The following is a 20,842-nucleotide window of genomic DNA, read 5'->3' as shown; positions in this document are numbered from 1 at the left end:
AGACACTACAGGATTTTTGACATTGGACCCTACATGTATTTCCCAGTCAGTCAGAGTCCTGAGGTCCGTTTCCACCAAGCCGTACGGTACAGTACGGTCCACTTCAGTTGTCTAATGTGTACATTTCCATGGCAAGATCTTCTTAAACGTACTCAATTTAGTGTCCAAAACCGTAGTGTTTAATGGCACCCTTGAGATGGTTCAGCGATTACAGTGGCTCCCAAAAGTCTACACACCCCTGTTAAAATATTAAGTTTTTGTGATGTAAAAAATGACAGAAAGACAAATAAACTCACAGCTCTTACCCAAAACGGACTGAGTGCTGTAATAGAAGCCAAAGGTGCTGCAACAAGGTTTAAGGGTGTGCATATTTATGCAACCATGTTAAATTTTTTTTTTCTATTCTTTCCCTTTAAAGCTTTGGGTTTGTTTTTCAATTAGATTGTGCAGGATAATAGTTTAGATATCAGTGGGAAAAGTTGTGAAATTAATTTTCTTTGCCATTTTTGTACGCAACAAAAACCTGGAATTTGAACAGAGGTGTGTACTTTTGGGAGGCACTGTATGTGCGTTTGTCCCTAAATATCAGCAGTGCTCTCGGGATTAACTTCAAAATACCAACTGACATAACTAACAGGCTGATGTAGACTTGCATTTCTCTTGATTATTAACTTTAAAATGGTGAAAACAAACACCTGGACAACGTCTGAAATTCAGACGTTTTGGAGGATGAGGGAAGAGGCAATCTAATGCGAGTTGGGCGGATCAGAAAACCGTTCATATACATCCTGTTTTACCTAAAACATGAAAGCATACATAGGAACCTTGAACAATTTGAAAGCATTATAGGGGCAAAGATCTGGGAAATGCAGAATGTCTGTAAGTATAGTGAATATATAGAGAATAAGCCAGTCTTGTGATTCCTGGAGTCCTTCAAAGTACATTTTGTATTGTCTTCTTTCCTGCAACTGTAGCATACATGCTCTCTGATCTACTATGCCTTCTGTTTAAGTTTACTATATGTAATCATAACCATTTGATTATTTCGCTGGACATTACCCCATTATTCTCCCAAAGACCAAGTTGAGTTGTCCTGTCCATCTTCCAACCCTGACCCCTGCGGTACCAAATGTGTGTCGACTGCTACACCAAAGAGCCAGGCTCATTGGTATGGCAGGCCGAGCACACCCACAACTTGAGTGGTGGTCATGCGATCACACTGACCCTATGGAAGCCATATGGAAGCCATATGGAAGCAATGGGGAAAAATGGCGGGAAGATAGAAAGTTATTGACATATTGTTTCAAGCTCACATAGGATCATCACATAGGTAATAATTTCATATTGGTGTGTGTGTGTGTGTATTTGTGCGTGTGTGTGCGTGTGTGTGCGTGTGTGTGTCAGGTTGCAGAGCTGGATTCTCCAGAAGTTCTGATGCAGCGGCCCGGCTCCCTCTTCTCCTCCCTGCTGTCGGCTGCCAACCAGGTCGAGACGTGATGATGGAAACACACGCACATACACATGCACACACACATGCGCACGCACACATACACACATACACATTTACTGTAAATTCATCTGTAAATCTGTAGATCTTTAAATCTGTCAGATTTATTTACCACACACACATTTACTGTAAATTCATCTGTAAATCTGTAGATCTTTAAATCTGTCAGATTTATTTACCATGAACTAAGGGATACTTTGAGCGAAGGAGCTACTGTGACTGTGATTATTGAAGAGTCTGTTGTAATTTTATATTTTTTAAAAGCACCACAATTATGAATTAGTCTATTCGTAGCATTTTTAATATTGAAGGGAAAAATCATCTGCTTGTTTTTTATGCGTATATCTAATAAAGATATATTTTTAAATCAGGTGTCGTTGTTATGACAGGGTGTATGCAGGGTTTTAAAAAGTATTAAAAGGTGATAAATTCAAAAAACAAAATTAAATGGTCTTAAAAGTTGTAAATTTCCTCAAAAGGTATTATTTTTTGAGAAATGTGGTATTATTTTTTTTTAGTGTTACCATTTTGATGAAAAAAATCTTTGTTGGTTCACCAATTATCAATGTTTTTCATAAAACAGTGATTCGCGCAACTGTAGCCAGGTGAGCATTGTACCGTCCCGGCGCACTGCTCCCTTTCGGGCATCTTTTTTGCAAAAAACGAAAATGTATTGTAATGTTAATGAGGTAGAAATTACAAAAGATGTCTTGTTAATACTTGCATCGGAGTGTCGTGATGGTTGTAAAAAAAAGTCTAAAGGTAGTGAAAAGAAGTATTAAATGGTAGTAAATTTGACTTCAAGATTTGTGTATATACCCTGTATGACCTGAACACCTTCTATGTAACACAAACACCTTACAAGGGTTAAATGAAGGGTGCGCTGAACGGCATCACTGGTATCACTTTCAGAACAAATACTCTTGTGATACTGAATAGAGTTCTTCAGCGGAAGCGGAAGCATGTAGTAGATTGTAGTCTTTCATGTTAGCATTTAAGGACGTCCTGGTTCCTATCGGCTTCCGGCCTCCATTGGGAATGAATAGGGGTAAATTTCAAATAAGCTCCGAGTGCAAGCACGCGCTTAGCGAACCCCCGCAAACTGTCGAGGGTGTTAAAAATAGGCTGTAGGTATGACATGGTTGATCATTTTGTGTCAAACTTCGACATAAATACGATGTTGCGTCCATATGCTAAACCCGGAAGCTTTTGGCGACTACAGAAACGGCGCCAGTATCTAACGGCATGTACGTGCGGAAGGTTGTACCCATGGCAACCAAAGGAAAGTATGTAGTTCGGAAGTTTTAATGATCAGAAAGGGGTTAGCAATATTGAATTATAATCGTCATGATTTAACATGTGAATACACCAACATGATGATACGATCCGTTCCACTAATGAGAAAGGGATGCGGGGACACGCTAATGTTCGTTGTTGCCGTGCAACTTATATTTTTGCCAAACCTGAATCTCTATGGCGTTTTGCAATGTAAAAAATCGCCAGGGAACCGGTAGTCCAAACGCCGCATACAAGTTGACGTCAACGCTGAAGAGCTCTATTCATTTGTATATAAAATGTCCCATTTCTTCTAAATGTTTCACTTTGTTTCAAAAATCACTGCCAGCAGCAATGGTCTGTATTTCATAAAATCTTCAGAAACAAGTGGTTCATGAATGGATCATGAGCATATCATAAACTTTTGTCAAAAGACAAGGGTCAAAATAACTTCATGAATTAAAAACACTTGCTACGTTTACATGAGCCATTTAATTCGGAATTAACTGACTTTAATTTCTGAATAGAGCTTAATTCCACTTGTAAACACCCATTTGGAATTAAAGGAAAGATCAAAGTAAACTCAACTGACGTATTTAATTCAGAATTATCCATAAAGAATTAACATCATGTAAACGTAGTGATTGTATGCCATGGCCTTTTGTTGTGGTACTATGTCTTTCGTTTTTCTGTCTTTACTGCTTTAATGGTGCTTTGCTACCTTGAAAAAGTGCTTTTGGCACAAGTCTTATGTTCCTTAGTATACTGTTTAACCCATCGACGCCTAAGGCATCTGCAAAAAAGGGTGCTGAATGCCTGAGCCCTTTTTAAGAAAAGCTGCCCTATAAAAACCTAAATATCTCAGCTTCTGAAGCATACAAATATGCACTAAGTCGCATTTAAACGCTAAGACCCTCATCTTTCATTAGAATGTGCTCATTCATCTCAAACAAACAGAGATTTTTAAAAAGTTGTCTCAAATCTCATGAGCCTGAATGTTGCGTAATGCAGCTCCAGGCGGCAGGGCCAATGTGGTGCAACGCAACATCAGACATCAGTGGGTTAATAACATTGAAGAAAATAGATATTTTTTGTCCATGTGTTTTTTACATGCACTATAAATATTAATACAGCACACAGTATTTGACCTCTGTATTTGAAAATGTCTGGTTACGTCCCTGAGGACAGGGAACCGGGATGAAGGAGCCTAGAGTCACAGCTTTCCCACACCAGGTCCCACCAGTTGATGAAGGAGACGGTGGAAAAGGAAGTGGGCACCAAGGACAGGGAACTGGGGTGAAGGAGCCTACCAGCAGTGTTGCCAGATTGGGCTGTTTCCCACCCAATTGGGCTGCTAAGGATGGCCGTCTGCGGGTAAAAATGGATTTTGGAGGAAAAACACCTGATTTTTGGCCATAGAAATCAATAGAAATGGGCGGGATTTAGTGCTTCCCGGCAGGTTTTCAGCATTTGTTGGGCTGGAAATCATCAGCCCCATCTTGCAACCCCACACCAGGGAAACTGTTTTGCAGAGCCGCCCCCAGACAGCCACCACACCATTATCATTCACCACAAGGCGCCCCACCCCAGCCAGGCTGGAGTTAGCCTGGGAAATCCCATGCTGCTTTGCAGAATCGTTCTGATCTGAAAGACAGCATGGAGTCTACCCTCAGCGAACGGACCAAATCATGGTCCCTGTCTTTCTCCAATGAGAGGGAGGCATGGAAAGGCAACAACTGCAGTTTGATTGAATAGATACAGATATGATTGGCTATCGTTAGCTACGTATGCCAAGTGATACACATTCGTAACGACCAAACAGTGTCAAGCGTAAACTACACACCCCCAACAGGATTTACAGTAGGCAGGCAGGTCTTCAGTTGCACTTTTCAATGTCTCCAATGTTTTTGTAGGTCATTCCCTGTTTATATATGTACCCCGTTTTTCTTTCATATCCCCCACCCCCCTTTGTTTGGCGTTTTAGTTGTATTGTTGTATGTGTGAGCACACCAAATAACATTCCTAACAACTGTATTGCATACTGTTGATATGACTAAATAAATGTGAACTTGACTTGAACTTAAACTTGAATTTGAACTTGAACTTGTGATTAGGTCTGGTCATAACCAGGCAAGGCCGGAGTACACCACCATGCCCTCGCAGGGGTCATCCCTATGTTCCCCGGGTCCTATGTTCCCTGGGCCCTATGTTCCCCGCTGCCGGGGAACTTAGAACCCTGTTTTGAAAAAAGGGTTCCATGTTCCCTGCTGCTTCCAAGTAGACCGTTGCCACATGTGGAGCGCAGGTTGTTGTAGGGTTACGGTTAGGGTTAAGGTTAGGCTGCAACTGTGTGAAAACTTGACATGAAATACGCATGGCAAGCATTCATGCAAGAAATATGCATGCACATACGCATGTGCAAGCATCCTGGGCCTTATGCCCTTGTCACATACAATGCGGGGAGCATAGGACCCAGGGAACACAGGAATATTTAAATATTAATTTTGTTTCGCTATGCTTTTCCTGCCAACCTGCCACGGCCCCCCTACCACCCTCTTGTGGCTCCCCAGGGGTCCCCGGCCCCCATTTTGAAAACCACTGACCTGTAAGACGGAAATACCAAGGCTAAAGATATGGTCCAAGTGAAGAGTCGTATGCCATAAACATCTTTATTGTATACAGCGCAGATACAAACAGCACAGCAACGACACCTGGTGGTCATAGCGAGTACAACACCTGGCTCCTCCTCTCATCAATTAACGTTAGTATGTTTAATACATTTGTCACTGATTTATAAAAAATATATTAGATATATACATAAAAAACAAGCAGAGGATTTTTCCCTTTTCTTCAATATTTAAAATGCTACGAATAGACTAATTCATAATTGTGGTGACTTTATAAACATATTAGATTACAACAGACTTGCTTAATAATCACAGTCACAGTAGCTCCTTGGCTCAAAGTATTCCTTGGATCGTGGCGAACAAATCTGACAACAGATCTTAACACTGGATCTGGTGTGTGCGCGCGTGTGTGTGCATGCATGTGTGTGTGCGCGTGTGTTTCCATCATCACGTCTCGACCTGGTTGGCAGCCGACAGCAGGGAGGAGAAGAGGGAGCCGGGCCGCTGCATCAGAACTTCTGGAGAATCCAACTCTGCCACCTGACACACACACGCACGCACAAATACACACACACACACACACACACAAACACACACACACACACCAATACGAAATTATTACCTATGTGATGATCCTATGTGAGCTTGAAACAATATCTCAATAACTTTCTATCTTCCCGCCATTTTTTACCATTGAAGATATGGCTTCCATAGGGTCAGTGTGATTGCATGACCACCACTCAAGTTGTGGGTGTGCTCGGCCTGCCATACCAATGAGCCTGGCTCTTTGGTGTAGCAGTCGACACACATTTGGTACCGCAGGGGTCAGGGTTGGAAGATGGACAGGACAACTCAACCTGGTCTTTGGGAGAATAATGGGGTAATGTCCGGCGAAATAGTAAAATGGTTATGATTACATATAGTAAACTTAATAATAACAGAAGGCATAGTAGGTCAGAGGGTGTCTGGAAACACAAATGAGGTTGATCCTCCACCTTCATGTATGCTACAGTTAAAGGAAAGAAGACATATAAAATGTACTTTGAATGACTCCAGGAATCACAAAACTGGCTTATTCTCTAGGTATTCTCTCATACGTACCTATGTATGCTTTCATGTTTTAGGTAAAACAGGATGTATATGAACGGTTTTCTGATCCATCCAACTCGCATTGGATTGCCTCTTCCCTCATCCTCCAAAACGTCTGAATTTCAGACGTTGTCCAGGTGTTTGTTTTCACCATTTAAAAGTTAACTAGAAGCACTCAGAGAGTGCAGACCTCCGCCAAGGAAGCTGCTGGATAGAACATTTGACTATGCTACACTCAAGTCTTTCTGCCCTCTTTTTGTGGAGTTAGAAATTGGAATGTTTTGCCCCGCAATTCAATTTGTGGTCACTAGGGGCGTCTAGATTTATAGGCCAGCATTGGTGAACAATCTTTAAAAAGGTCCTGGTTCCGGTTCGGAATCCGTATCACCACCAGAATTTAATCACTTGTTCCTTTGGTCATTATTACTAATAACTCCACAAAGTTTCGTCCAAATCCGTTGATTGGTTTTTGAGTTATCCTGCTGATAGAATCTTTTTAAAAGTCCTGGTTCCGGTCCGTGATCCGCATCACCACCAAAATGTAATCACTTCTTCCTTGGGTCATTGTCAACAACTCCACAATTCGTCCAAATCCGTTGATTAATTTTTGAGTCATGCTGCTGACAGAAAGACAGACAAACAAACAGACAAACCAACGCTACCGAAAACATTACCTCCTTGGCGGAGGTGATAATCAAGAGAAATGCAGATATGCAGATCTACATCAACCTGTCAGTTATGTCAGTTGGTATTTTGAAGTTAATCGCAAGAGCAATGTTCATATTTAAGGACAAACGCACACACAGTGCCTCCCAGAAGTACACATCTCTGTTCAAATTCCAGGTTTTTGTTGCATAAAAAAATGACAGAGACAAATAATTTCACAACTTTTCCCACTTAAATCTAAACTATTATCCTGCACAATGCAATTGAAAAACAAACCCAAAACTTTAAAGGGAAAGAATAGAAAATAAAAAGAAACTTCAATTAACATGGTTGCATAAATATGCACACCCTTAAACTAATACCTTGTTGCAGCACCTTTGGCTTCTAATACAGAACTTAGTCTTTTTTGGGTAAGAGCTGTGAATTTATTTGTCTTTCTGTCATTTTTTTACATCACAAAAACATGACATTTGAAGAGGGGTGTGTAGACTTTTGGGAGCCACTGTAATCGCTGAACCATCTCAAGGGGGCCATTAAACACTACGCTTTTGTACACTAAATTGAGTACGGTTCAGAAGATCTTGCCATGGAAACGCACACAATAGCGAACCGAACTGGATCAGTACTGTACCATACGGCTTGGTGGAAACAGACCTCAGGACTCTGACTGACTGGGAAATAGGGTCCAATGTCAAAAATCCCTTAGTGTCTCGTTAAGAGCTTCAAAAAAGATCTATTGTTCACATTTGAGTTTACACCCTTATAACACCCTTAGTATTTGCCTGGGACAAAATTGACCCAGAGGGCCAAAAGACTATAAGGGTAAAGCATTTTTGCTCATGACATCCACGTCTGTGTGTGAATACCTGTCCATTGTCCATGACCAGTATGCGGTCGCTGTGTAGTACGGTGTTGAGGCGGTGAGCTATGGTGAGCACGGTGCAGTCTCTGAAGGCCTCTCGTATCGTCTGCTGCACCAGAGAGTCTGTCTCCGAGTCGATGGAGGCCGTCGCTTCATCCAACAAGATGATCTACAGAGACAACAGGATGGTCTGCTTTTAGTGTGTGTGTGTGTGTGTGTGTGTGTGTGTGTGTGTGTGTGTGTGTGTGTGTGTGTGTGTGTGTGTGTGTGTGTGTGTGTGTGTGTGTGTGTCCATGCGGGCGCCCACGTGTCCATGTCTGTGTGTGAGTGAAAGAGAGAGAGACAGAGAGAGAGAGACAGAGCGAGAGAGAGAGAGCGAGTGAGAGAGAGAGAGAGCGAGAGGCGGTCGCTTAATCCTATAAAATGATCTTCAGAAGAATAACACTGTGTTTGTGTGCGTGTGTGTGTGCATGTGTGTGAACACATGTGTGGGTGTGTGTGTGTGTGTGTGCGCGCGCGAGTGTGCTAGTTACCCTTGAGTTCCTCAACAGCGCTCTGGCCATGCACATGAGTTGTCTCTCCCCCACTGAGAAGTTCTCTCCATTCTCCACCACTGGAGCCTGCAACCGCTCTGGCAGTCTGGCGATCTGGCACGCACACACACACACACACACACACACACACACACACACACACACACACACACACACACACACACACACACACACACACACACACACACACACACACACACACACACACAGTGATCATTACGTGGTAGATCTACTGCATGTGTGAGTCTTGAATGCAGCGCATCCTTTTTTCTTTGAACTATACTGTAAAATCAGTCCATCAATTAACAGGTGGATTTCCAATGTGTATAGGCTACATATTATTCATACCTTGGGTGTAGGTGCATGCATTTGTCATCTTTCATATTCTATATGAACTACTTTCACATTTCATATAAACTGCTGTATGTGTGATATCAGTGACATCATCAGGGGGTGTGGCCATACATACCGACTGCTTCATGTAGGTCAGAGCTGTAGAGAAAGAGTTGGATCATCCTTTGATCTTTGCCGACGAGTGGTCACGTGGTTTGCGTAGTCTACGCCCACCGCAGAAGGGTCCTATACACCGGGAGCTGTCAATATATTTCATTGAGCGAGAGCGTCCTTTTACGGTAATTATATCAGATTATACCCCCCCCCCCAAAAACGAGTTCGGTTTGTTTTTGTAGGCCATTTTATGGCCTTCATTGTCATGTAAAAATATTGTAGTGTCAATACCGTAATACTGTAATATCATTGCAGTTACACTTTTGGAGGGAAACGTCATCTTAGCTAGGAAGCTCCATTACTTACCATTGAGATGCTAATTGTCCGTAGCCCTTGATAATGTCTATTTGTTTTGGATTAAGCAGATTTTACAGTAGGATATTTTAATGGATAAAATACTTCCAATACATAAAAAATAAACACACACACGCATATATATATAAACACAGCATGTCCCAGTTGTAGGCCCTACAGTAATATAACATTACTGTTAATTTCGGCCTTTATGATGCTAGTCATCATCAGACCTGCCAAACCACTCATGCAGGATGCAAATGAACATGAACATGATGCAATGAACATGAAGTAAATAACCCACAGCTGTACAACCTGTGCTTGAATGGTTCAATCTTTTATTTGAAAGAAAAATTACTCCAAATAATAATAATTATATTGGTATAGAAACATAAACAACCCAAACAAAATAACTATGAATAAAACGGCATGTCTGTGTACATGACAAACGAGTGTGAGTGTGTGTGTGTGTGGTGTGTGTGTGTGTGTGTGTGTGTGTGTGTGTGTTTTCGTGAAATCAATAATGCATGAAGAATTGGAATTCACTGGAACTGGAAACATGCTGGAACTTCCAATGCATTGAAAGCATCAACCTATGACCAGAGTGGAGGAGACAGGAGAAAAAAAAGAGAGAGAGATTTATTTAAATACATGGCATGGGTGTTGGTGCTGAAAGGGATTGATTTGAATATTTCAGAAAAGACTGATCTGCTGGGATATTCACACATAACCATCTCTGGGGTTAACAAAGAATGGTAAGGGGGGAAAAAGGGTGAGCAGAGATTCTGTGGGCAAAAAATGTCTTGTTGATGGCAGAGGTCAGAGGAGAATAGCCAGACTGGTTGGAGCTGATACAAAGGCAACATTAAGCCTCCTGCACCAGCCTGCTGTAGCGGCCAACACCACCAGTCTGCACCTCCTGCACCAGCCTGCTGTAGCGGCCAACACCACCTCCTGCACCAGCCTGCTGTAGCGGCCAACACCACCTCCTGCACCAGCCTGCTGTAGCGGTCTCCACCAACACCACCAGGCTGCACCAGCCAGCTGTAGCGTTCTCCACCAACACCACCGTTCTGCACCTCCTGCACCAGCCAGCTGTAGCGGTCTCCACCAACACCACCGGTCTGCACCTCCTGCACCAGCCTGCTGTAGCGGTCTCCACCAACACCACCTCCTGCACCTCCTGTACCAGTCTGCTGTAGTGGTCTCCACCAATACCACCAGTCTGCACCTCCTGCACCTGCCTGCTGTAGCGGTCTCCACCAACACCACCTCCTTCACCTCCTGCACCAGCCTGCTGTAGCGGTCTCCACCAACACCACCTCCTTCACCTCCTGCACCAGCCTGCTGTAGCGGTCTCCACCAACACCACCAGGCTGCACCTCCTGCACCAGCCTGCTGTAGCGGTCTCCACCAACACCAACACCACCAGGCTGCACCAGCCTGCTGTAGCGGTCTCCACCAACACCACCGGTCTGCACATTTCATTGAGCGAGACCGTCCTTTTACGGTAATTATATCAGATTATACCCCCCCCAAAAAAACGAGTTCGGTTTGTTTTTTGTAGGCCATTTTATGGCCTTCATTGTCATGTAAAAATATTGAAGTGTCAATACCATAATACTGTAATATCATTGCAGTTACTCTTTTGGAGGGAAACGTCAACATCACCCGCACCAGCCTGCTGTAGTGGTCTCCACCAACACCAACACCACCAGTCTGCACCAGTCTGCTGTAGCGGCCAACACCACCTCCTTCACCTCCTGCACCAGCCAGCTGTAGCGGTCTCCACCAACACCACCGGTCTGCACCTCCTGCACCAGCCTGCTGTAGCGGTCTCCACCAACATATAACCAAACTGAATCAAAATGTGTCTTTTATGGTAGATCATATTGTTAACCAAGTTAACAATGACATTACTTAAAATTGTTAACTAAAGTTAACGATGACATTACTTTCTGCCTCTCCTCTATACCTCTCCTTTTAAATCCATCTCTAACAATGATGTTTTTTTTTCCCATTTTGTTAAGCACTTTGAGTTACATGCCTTGTATGAAACAGTGTTATACAAATACAATTATTATTATTATTATTATTATTAAGTTCTATGAAGTTGTAAAACTTGAATAAATGTTTGACAGACAGTTGAACTTACAATTCAAAAATATTGTTAATATCAGTGAAATTATGAAATTATGGTAGTGCAAAAATGAGTATACTACTGCACCCACCACATCCCTACATTTTGAGTTTAGTACAATTTGTCGAATCTATCATTATGTATTGCTGGATTGTGAATTTCAATTAACTACATATATTCTCTTGTCTCCAAAACACTTTACAGTTGATGTGTTTGCAATAATTAGAATGTTTGTGGAGAAATTATGTCTGGCATGAGGGCACTGTGCCTGCGTTTTCCCCCTTTGATAAAAAACCCTAGTAACCTTACCTTTTGGTCATATGAGTGGTTTGTGTCTTCCAGCTTGAATCACAAGTCTACAGCTTATTGGGAAATACGCCAGGATTGCTCCAGCAGGTTTTCAGTTTGCTGGTGGGTGGGAGACCAACAGAAAGCTTTAAAACAGAAAGGCAAGCATTAATCATAAACTGTTCAATGACTGAAAATATTAACACTGCAATGTTGAAAAACCGTTGACGAATAGGCTACCAGGTTATGATTTTAACTGATTGTAGTTTTAATACACAAGTACACAAAAAATAATTCCTTGCAGTTTCTTTGGTAATGTCACACACTAATATCTGACCGAAAATAATATGAACCACACTCTAATCAGGTTGCTGTCATACATACCCGGGTATATTAAATATATTAAGACCTTCCCCTTCGGTGTGCCTTTCGTTCACAAACGAAGGTTTTCCTTCTATAAATGAAGTTCCAAAAAAAACTCTTTAAAATCTCCGGTTAGCGTTTTGTAACGCAGACTTCCACTTACGGCGCACAGGCTTAACGTATTTATGACAGCTCTCAACTGCATATTTATGCGTATTTGCCTGTGATGTGAACAAAAATATTTTGCTAAGCGTAGAGAAGAAAATGTTCGTTTATCAAAATACCCAGGTATGTATAAACAGCACTTTACCCTGATTCATCACGAGCTCACAGCTTCAGCACACCATCTGCTTTAAAATAGCTATAGAATCTAGATTCGAACAGAAAAATGACAAAATGAACATCAGCATTTCAATGCCTCGCAGTTCATTGTGAATCTAGCTATCGTAAGGATACACGAGTAATGTAAGCTTAATGTCAGCATAACAAATGAGCAGGTAACATCACCATTGTATACTACCCAAAAACAACAAACAACATCCTCGGAGACTGTACTTGTGATAGCCTGTGTCGACACAGTAGACACTCAATGGCACAAAAATCCCAAATTCTACTGAAGTAATACCTGAAGCCATGAACATCAGCATTTGAATGCCTCGTAGTCCATTACTGGATCTAATTAGTTACCACAAAAGATCTCCGTGCATCAACTAGTATAACTTTGTTGACATAGCCTTCAGCTAGCTTAGAAACATTAGCTATAAATGACCGTAAGCAAATAGCTCTGAAATCAAACATAACGACTGTATGGATATTGACAGAAGACAACAGGACGGTATCTTATAAAATATGCGACATAATGTGACATGTCATCGTTTAAAATATAGATTGAAAGGTAGCATTGATGTTTTGCGAACACGTCAAAATCCAAAGTTGAACCAAGCGCCGTGCTGAAAAACGCTACCACACAATTAACGGTTTTCACATTACCATTGTGATTTTATATTACCCAAACTGGAAAAAATTACATCCTCAGAGACTGTACTTGTGATAGCTTACGCTGACACAGACAGACAACTTTGATTAATCTCCCTATTATATCAACTTACCTGGGAAGTGGTCGACACGCCAACGACACTCAATGGCGTCCCCCACGTTGCTGCACAGGACCCTTTGAGCAAAATTAAGTGACGGTGAAACCCCGGATGTAGAGCAGCCATGCTCGTCCGCGGCCGTCAACGGCTTCAGGACCAAACTCTTTTCTCTACAGCTCTGATGTAGGTGTTCTCCAGAGCCAACCAGATCTGCTCATCGCTGTACTTGTCAAAGGGGTCCAGATTATACCTAAACACGCACGCGCCACACACACACACACACACACACACACACACACACACACACACACACACACACACACACACACACACACACACACACACACACACACACACACACACACACACACACACAGTGTCCCTAGGTTTGACCACATCAAATTTAAGACATTTTTTAGATCTATTTTAGACCACAAAAACTGTAAATTTAGACCAGCATCGCTCCCATTCCCAGTTCCCGAGCCGGGGTCACGAAAAGATAACAATAATTACAATGGCAAAATTAATAATGGTGGCAAGAAAAAGTCATAACTGTATTATATTCCAGTCATATTACAGCAATGCTGGAGTGAAATTGGTCAGGGGGGCATATTTTTTCCAAGACAGAGCTTAGGGGACATATTAGGCAACACACCCAACCTGAAAATATTTCAACACATAGTAGGCCCTAATATGCCATTAGGTGTATGCTATAGACAAAAATACCAGTACCTCACCTCACAATGAGACATATAATTTCATAGTAGCCTAATCTAAAGAAATGTGCCCTTTGAAAACATGATATTTCTTTCATCCATGCAAGTCTACACTAGCCAAAACATCTATAAATAACATATGTAGGCAAATTGTAAATGTATTGCCGCTGGGCACAGTCTGTGTTGCTGGCTGTCATTCAAGGTGGAGGTAAATCAACCCACACAATTCGGCCTTCCGGGACTACACAATAAATTTGGCTCAACTTGGTTAAATGCCCAATTTTCCATGATGACCCAAATATCCTCAACAACCAATCTTAAGGTACAAACAATCCTCCGCTGACCAGCTGCCTCACGCCTTCACAGAACCAAAATGCCAGGTTTGCGCTTTAGACGCTCGCTCATATTTTCCACATTTAAGTGAAATTGAAAGCCAATTGGTAGACTCCAACTCCCATTGTCATTGTGACACAGCACTCCACAGCACACAAGTGAACACTGCGCACTACATACAATGAAATTGCATTTATGTCTCACCCGTGCAAGGGGGAGAGCCTTCAGTGGCGCCCCTGGGGAGCAGTGCAGGTGGGGCGTCAAACCGGCAACCTTTGGGATACGAGTCTGACGAGTCCTAACCACTGACACATACAGCGCCGCCAGTTAGTATTGGCACCCCTTAATTTTATTTACAAATTGTGCAATATATCCAGAAATAAATGGAAATATACACAACTTTTACCATCAGGATCTTTTAATTGAACATTATAAGATATGCCAAGTATTTATTTCCAAGTGCATTTTGTAATTTCAAGCAAAAACATTTAAAAGGGCATGTCCAGGAATATTGGCACCCCTCCTTCAAGGGTTAATTGCACACTATTAGACAGCAATGGCAGCCTCTGAAGGTTTTGGTTTTCATCAATGACTGTGTTCTTTCATTTTTACAACCAATCCACTGTGCATTTGGTTGTTTTCTTTGGGTTTTTGTCTTTCTGGAGTGCACATGATGTTCAACTCAAACCAAGTGTTCTTGCTATGGTTACACATCTTACTGTAAATGATGATACCTGTCATGTCATGATGCCTGTCATGATACCTGTGATACGGTCAAATCCTCCAATACCTGATGCAACAATGGGGTGACATAATATTATGGATCGGACACCATGCTTGCTTTTTGGTAGGGTGTCCTTTTCCTTAAAGACTTTCTTGCAGAGTATGCAAACATGCTGTTTGTGTGAGTCACTGAAAAACTGTGCTATTGCTTCATCTGACCTTAAAACATTCTTAAAAGGGTTGTGCTAGGCCTGTATTTTTTCATACAGCCGTCAGGTGTTCCCTGTTCTGACTTTTATTTAGCAATGTGGTCTGCCTTGCTCTCCAACCAAAAGGCACTACTTTGTGTAGTGTTTAACACGGGGTGCTTATTGAAAAAAACTACCCAAAACAGTTCAAAGTTGACCGTCAGGTCTGTACAAGGGCGTAACTTTATGCTGACAATTGGGGGGGTCAAGATTTCCATCTAAATGAATTAAATGGCTAAACAGTTTTCTTCAGTATTTGCATGTACAGTTATGTATGTTACCTGGTCATTTGTGCCTCCTGCGCTGTCTCTCTCTGTACTCTCTCTCCCTGTTTTTGGTCATCCGATTCTCCTTCGCCTCGTTCTCTCCCTCTGTCTTCAACTGATGCACTTCCTCCATCACCTCCTTTCTGTTGCTCAACTGCTACATCTCCTCCGTTGCCTCTCTCTCCTTCTCTCGAACTGGTTCACCTCCTTTGTCACCTCCTTCTCTCTCCCTCTCCTCTGTGCTTCCTCGTCTCTCTCTCTCTGGACACCCGTCTCTCTCTCATCACCTGTACCTCCTTGGCCTTGGATCTCTCTTTGGTGACCTGCACAATCAAGTTTTTGAACCTGATATAAAAAAAACCTCAGTTAATGTTCAAATGGCTTGGAACTCACATCAGAGTTTTAGAGAATGCATTTTCCCAATCAGGCTAAAGTCAAGCTGTCAGAAAATCTCCATTTGTAATGTGGCATATAGCAATAAAGCAAAGATGAGTTAATGAATTAATTAATTAATTAAAAACATTCCTACCCTTTGCTTAGTAGGCCTAATTCATATGATCAGAAGAAAGCTACAGTCAGAGATGGTTGATAAAATCTTTGATGCAGTGCCAAATATGAATGACATATCCCAACCATCAATCACTAATCAGGATGCTGCACAAATAGGATCTCTTGTCTGCTGTTCGCCATGTTGTTAATCATATGATCAGAAGAAAGTTGCTGTGGTAGAAATTAAAGTAGCCTGCTGGCTACATAATATCCCATACCCATTATTTATACAATTGACTGTTGCTGTTTTTTTTTTATAACTAAATATACAGTGGCGACTGGCGACAAAAATATTGAGAGGACCTCCTCTGTCTCACTCCAAGCACAGCCACGCATAGTGTCACGCGAGGAAGGAACCCCTTGTCTCCCCAACCCTCTCTCGTGTCTCTCTTCATTACTTCACTGGCGAAACAAACTGTAATCGCTTGGCTGTTGTCAACAAATGCGATTTTGAAAACAAAATATAATGCCACAATACATCTTATTTAAAATGGATGTGTTTACTATTGGTGTCAAAAAACTTACAGGCATTTTGGTTCAGCTGCATTGAACAAGCTTCTCATTTGAAGTGGATACTATCATAGGAAATCACGCAGGCAACTGGACAGGGGGTAACCAAAAACTACTTAAATGACGTGAAATAAAACAAACAGACGTCCGATTGCTAGGGTTTCACAAAATGTGTTGGTTTGAGGGAGTAAATATCCCAAGTGCTAGCCATCAACGTCCAAAATAGGCAGCCACGTCCAGTGTTATTGAACTAGCTGTCTGTCGTAACCTAGCATAAAATAGCTATATAACTAACTGACAGGCAGAAAGGCAGTGGTACAATAGGTTCTCAAAACACTCGGAAATAATGTCTCTTGTGCCAAAGACGCATCCACGCATGATCATGTGGCAATTGCAAGTTAAAAGTAGAAAAAACAATTGCTCAATACTTGATAAAGCTGATCGCTAATCAGTTTGAATTTGGGATAGTGGAGAAGAGGATTACCCATTGAGAGATTCCCTGATTGTCGCTCCCAACGCAGGACGCTCCCCCGTCGGCTCGCTCCCACTAGCCAGACTATCGATCCCACCGCCATATAACTGAGCTAGTTATCTTTTTGATGTTAGTTTTTTGTGTCTAACCCTAACCCTAACCTAATTGCTTGTATGTGGCAGTGTATGATAATACGTGAAATATAATCGGGTGGGACTACACGTCCGGGAGTGATAGAAACACCTGGGACTACACATCCGGGAGCGATCTCAGTTGGGAGTGTCCATCTACCTCCCCCATTGGATGTACACAACTAACGCAGATTTGGGGAATACCAAGGGGGGCAGGGGGGGTTATATTACAACATGATTAAACATAACTGAACGAAACTATTTTTCACTATTTTACATAAAATGGGTAAAGTTGTTCATGCAAGACAAGTACTGTAATTATATAGGGGGGGTTGTACAATTATATAAGGGGGGTTATATTGTCAGGGTTTGAAGTCTGGGGGGGTCAAAACCCCCCTAACCCCCGTGGAAATTACGCCCATGGGTCTGTAGATGTTAGTCCCTGTGTTTTTTCATTATTTGCACCGACTTCCAAAGACTTTTATCATAATATCTTCCTCTACACCCCACATCCAAGGATGTTCTTTACAGCTCCATGTTTGGCAGATTTCTGAATAACACAACACAGTGTTGAAAATGGTTTACCAAGGTCTTTTGAGATGACCTTTTATTATTTGGAGGTCTTGTTTTTGTAAATAATACTATTTGTGGTGTCCTCAGGCAGCTCATCTGTCTTCAGATTGGTGAAAGACACACAAGATGTAACAGGTGGCTATTTAAACACAAATATCATAATTCCTTGCCTAATTCATGTTCTATGGGCAAAAGCAATTAGTCAAAGGTGATTCCCATTTGCGATTTACCATAATTGAGTCAAATTAGGTTTCCAAAATGGTATCCAGTAAAGGGTGCCAATACCAGTGATCCCGGGAACTTTACCATCTTCAATTATTTCCCTCTCATAGTTTAGTATTTAATGCTGTTGATATATTTTATATTTAGTTTCAACCACAAGCTATCTATAGAAAAATCATGGTTGACCATATTATTTGTTTTCTGGAGATATGTCCCATAATGTACTTAAAGTTCAAGGGTGCCAATAGTACCTGGCGGCACTGTAACTGCCCATTTGATGTTGATGTTTGACAGACACGTTTCATACATTGCATTTCGCAGCAGACCGGTCGGGGACAAAAAAGACAAAAGAAATTTTAGACCTTGATTAAAAATGTTAGTCCTGGGACACATATTTTTAGGCCTAGAAAAGGGGATGTGTGTGTGTGTGTGTGTGTGTGTGTGTGTGTGTGTGTGTGTGTGTGTGTGTGTGTGTGTGTGTGTGTGTGTGTGTGTGTGTGTGTGTGTGTGTGTGTGTGTGTGTGTACCTGACAGTGCCAGTGAAGAGTGTGGGGTCCTTTGACGTGTGTGTGTGTGTGTGTGAGAGTGTGTGTGTGTGTGTGTGTGTGTGTGTGTGTGTGTGTGTGTGTGTGTGTGTGTGTGTGTGTGTGTGTGTGTGTGTGTGTGTGTGTGTGCGTGCGTGTGTACCTGACAGTGCCAGTGAAGAGCGTGGGGTCCTGAGGGATGATTGACAGCTGACTCCTGAGCTGCTGGAGGCCGACGCTGCTGCAGTCCACACCATCAATCACCACAGCGCCCCCTGCAGGCTCACACAGCCGGAACAGGGCCACGCCAAGAGACGACTTGCCTACACACACACAAACACACACGCACACGCACACACACACATGCATGCACGAACGCACATACACATACACTCCTTATTGGTCAGAATAATCACTTTTATGCTTAAGGAAGTCTATGGTGTGTGTGTGTGTGTGTGTGTGTGTGTGTGTGTGTGTGTGTGTGTGTGTGTGTGTGTGTGTGTGTGTGTGTGTGTGTGTGTGTGTGTGTCTCTTTATGTGTGAGTACCAGATCCGGTGCGTCCCACGATGCCGAGCTTCTCTCTGGCCCTGATTGACAGGTTCATCTGCTTGAGGATGATGGGCGTGTCGTCACGGTAACGCATGCTGTAGTCACAGAAGTTGATTTGTCCCTGCTGAGGCCAACCCTCTGGAAGACACACCCCCTTCACAAGCCTCGGAGCCTCCGACACACACCCCTACAAAGACACACATACATACAGATACAGGACAGACAGACAGACAGACAGACAGACACGCACACACACACATGGGTCTTTCCATCAGATACCCCAGTAGTTGGCATGTGTTTACACTACATTTTGCTGTGTTAATTCAGATAGAAGGACCAACTAGAAAAGTGTTACATTTGGCTCTGCAAGTGTTGAATCATCACTTCAACATGTATGTACTGTACGTGTACATGTATGATACAGTGTGGTGTTTGTGCATAATGTATGTACTGTGCTGTGCGTATACAAACACCACAATGTATCCGCACAGTACAGTAAATACATTATGCACAAACACCACACTGTATCCGCACAGCACAGTAAATACATTATGCACAAACACCACACTGTATCCGCACAGCACAGTACATACATTATGCACAGTGTGGTGTTTGAATACGCACAGTACAGTACATACATTATGCACAGTGTGGTGTTTATACTGTACTGTGCGTATACAGTGTGGTGTTTGTACTGTGCTGTGCGTATACAGTGTGGTGTACTGTGCTGTGCGTATACAGTGTGGTGTACTGTACTGGGCGTATACAGTGTGGTGTTTGTGCATAATGTATGTACTGTGCTGTGCGTATACAGTGTGGTGTTTGTGCATAATGGGGTTCTTTATTGTTTGTGCACACACATGTGTACCAGTGTGTTTGTGCATAATGGGTTTTTTTATTGCTTGTGCACACACATGAGTATCAGTGTGTTTGAGCATTAAAGTGGAAGTCTGTGCTTTCAGTCATAGTACCTTGAACTGATTATCATTGACTTTCAAATCTCTTCGAGATTTGGTCTGACCAAGAGCATAACAATTAATGTTTCCAAAACGGCATGGTTGACCCGCCTTCCTAGGTTTGCTACTGGTTGACTGGTGTCAGACAAAGTGGGTAGAGTCCCCGTTTTTTCGGGAGTTCAGAAACGATATTTACATTGCTCTTGGCCTGACTAGAAGCAATGCAGAAGGCGTTGCGTCCCTAGGAGGGCGTGGCCTGGCTAACCTTGAACTGTCATGGGATTCCAAAAGTAGTGCCTGAAATAGCCCATTACGGAAAAAAGATGAGTTCTCGAGCTCCCGCCAAAGCCTGTGTTCTGTCAGAGCTCTCTTGATTAGCTTGGTTAGGTTGAAGGTGTGGGGAGCTGCCCAATACTCATGAACGACCATCCGGGTACTTTGCTCTTGAATTTGCGTTACGCCCCTTTATGGGTGAAAACAAACCGAATGTCTCATTGACTTACATGCTAAATCGGCTAGCCTAAATGAACACATTCCATGCTTCAGCCACGGCTGTTTGGCTATATTATTTGAACAGCCGGCAACACAACACGTTTTCGGCACGTTGCGCGTGAACAACGATAGTCTACAGGTCCGTATCTTACGTTTATTAAACCCCAACATCACCAATTGACTTGCATGGGTTGTTTTCCCCCACAAATGGGCGTAGCGCATATGGAAAACGTCACGCCGTTCATGAGTATCAGAGCTCTCTTGCTTGGCTTGGTTAGATTGAGGGTGTGGCTAGCTGCCCAATCACCCGA

General features: G+C 42.5%; 2 protein-coding genes across 2 annotated transcripts in view; one reads left to right on the top strand and one right to left on the bottom strand.

Annotated features, from left to right (window-relative positions):
- The window catches only part of LOC134470124 (ATP-binding cassette sub-family C member 12-like), a 29,299-nt gene extending 27,425 nt beyond the window's left edge, over positions 1–1,874 (top strand). Inside the window, exon 15 of the mRNA XM_063224143.1 lies at positions 1,405–1,874. Within this exon, the coding sequence (XP_063080213.1) occupies positions 1,405–1,497 (93 nt within the window). The 3' untranslated portion in view covers positions 1,498–1,874. The remainder of the gene's footprint in view (positions 1–1,404) is intronic.
- A 3,558-nt stretch (positions 1,875–5,432) lies between these two features.
- Positions 5,433–20,842, bottom strand: part of LOC134469850 (ATP-binding cassette sub-family C member 12-like) — a 57,880-nt gene continuing 42,470 nt past the window's right edge. Inside the window, exons 19-24 of the mRNA XM_063223878.1 lie at positions 19,081–19,270; positions 18,697–18,856; positions 13,441–13,516; positions 8,560–8,673; positions 8,031–8,195; positions 5,433–5,949 (exon numbers count right to left, since the gene is read on the bottom strand). Of these exons, the coding sequence (XP_063079948.1) occupies positions 5,857–5,949; positions 8,031–8,195; positions 8,560–8,673; positions 13,441–13,516; positions 18,697–18,856; positions 19,081–19,270 (798 nt within the window). The 3' untranslated portion in view covers positions 5,433–5,856. The remainder of the gene's footprint in view (positions 5,950–8,030; positions 8,196–8,559; positions 8,674–13,440; positions 13,517–18,696; positions 18,857–19,080; positions 19,271–20,842) is intronic.

The sequence above is a fragment of the Engraulis encrasicolus genome, chromosome 19, assembly GCF_034702125.1.
Source record: "Engraulis encrasicolus isolate BLACKSEA-1 chromosome 19, IST_EnEncr_1.0, whole genome shotgun sequence".
In the NCBI taxonomy this organism is placed as follows: Eukaryota; Metazoa; Chordata; class Actinopteri; order Clupeiformes; family Engraulidae; genus Engraulis; species Engraulis encrasicolus.
Note: the sequence above shows the minus strand (reverse complement) of the source record. Positions and strands in the feature narration are given on the sequence as shown.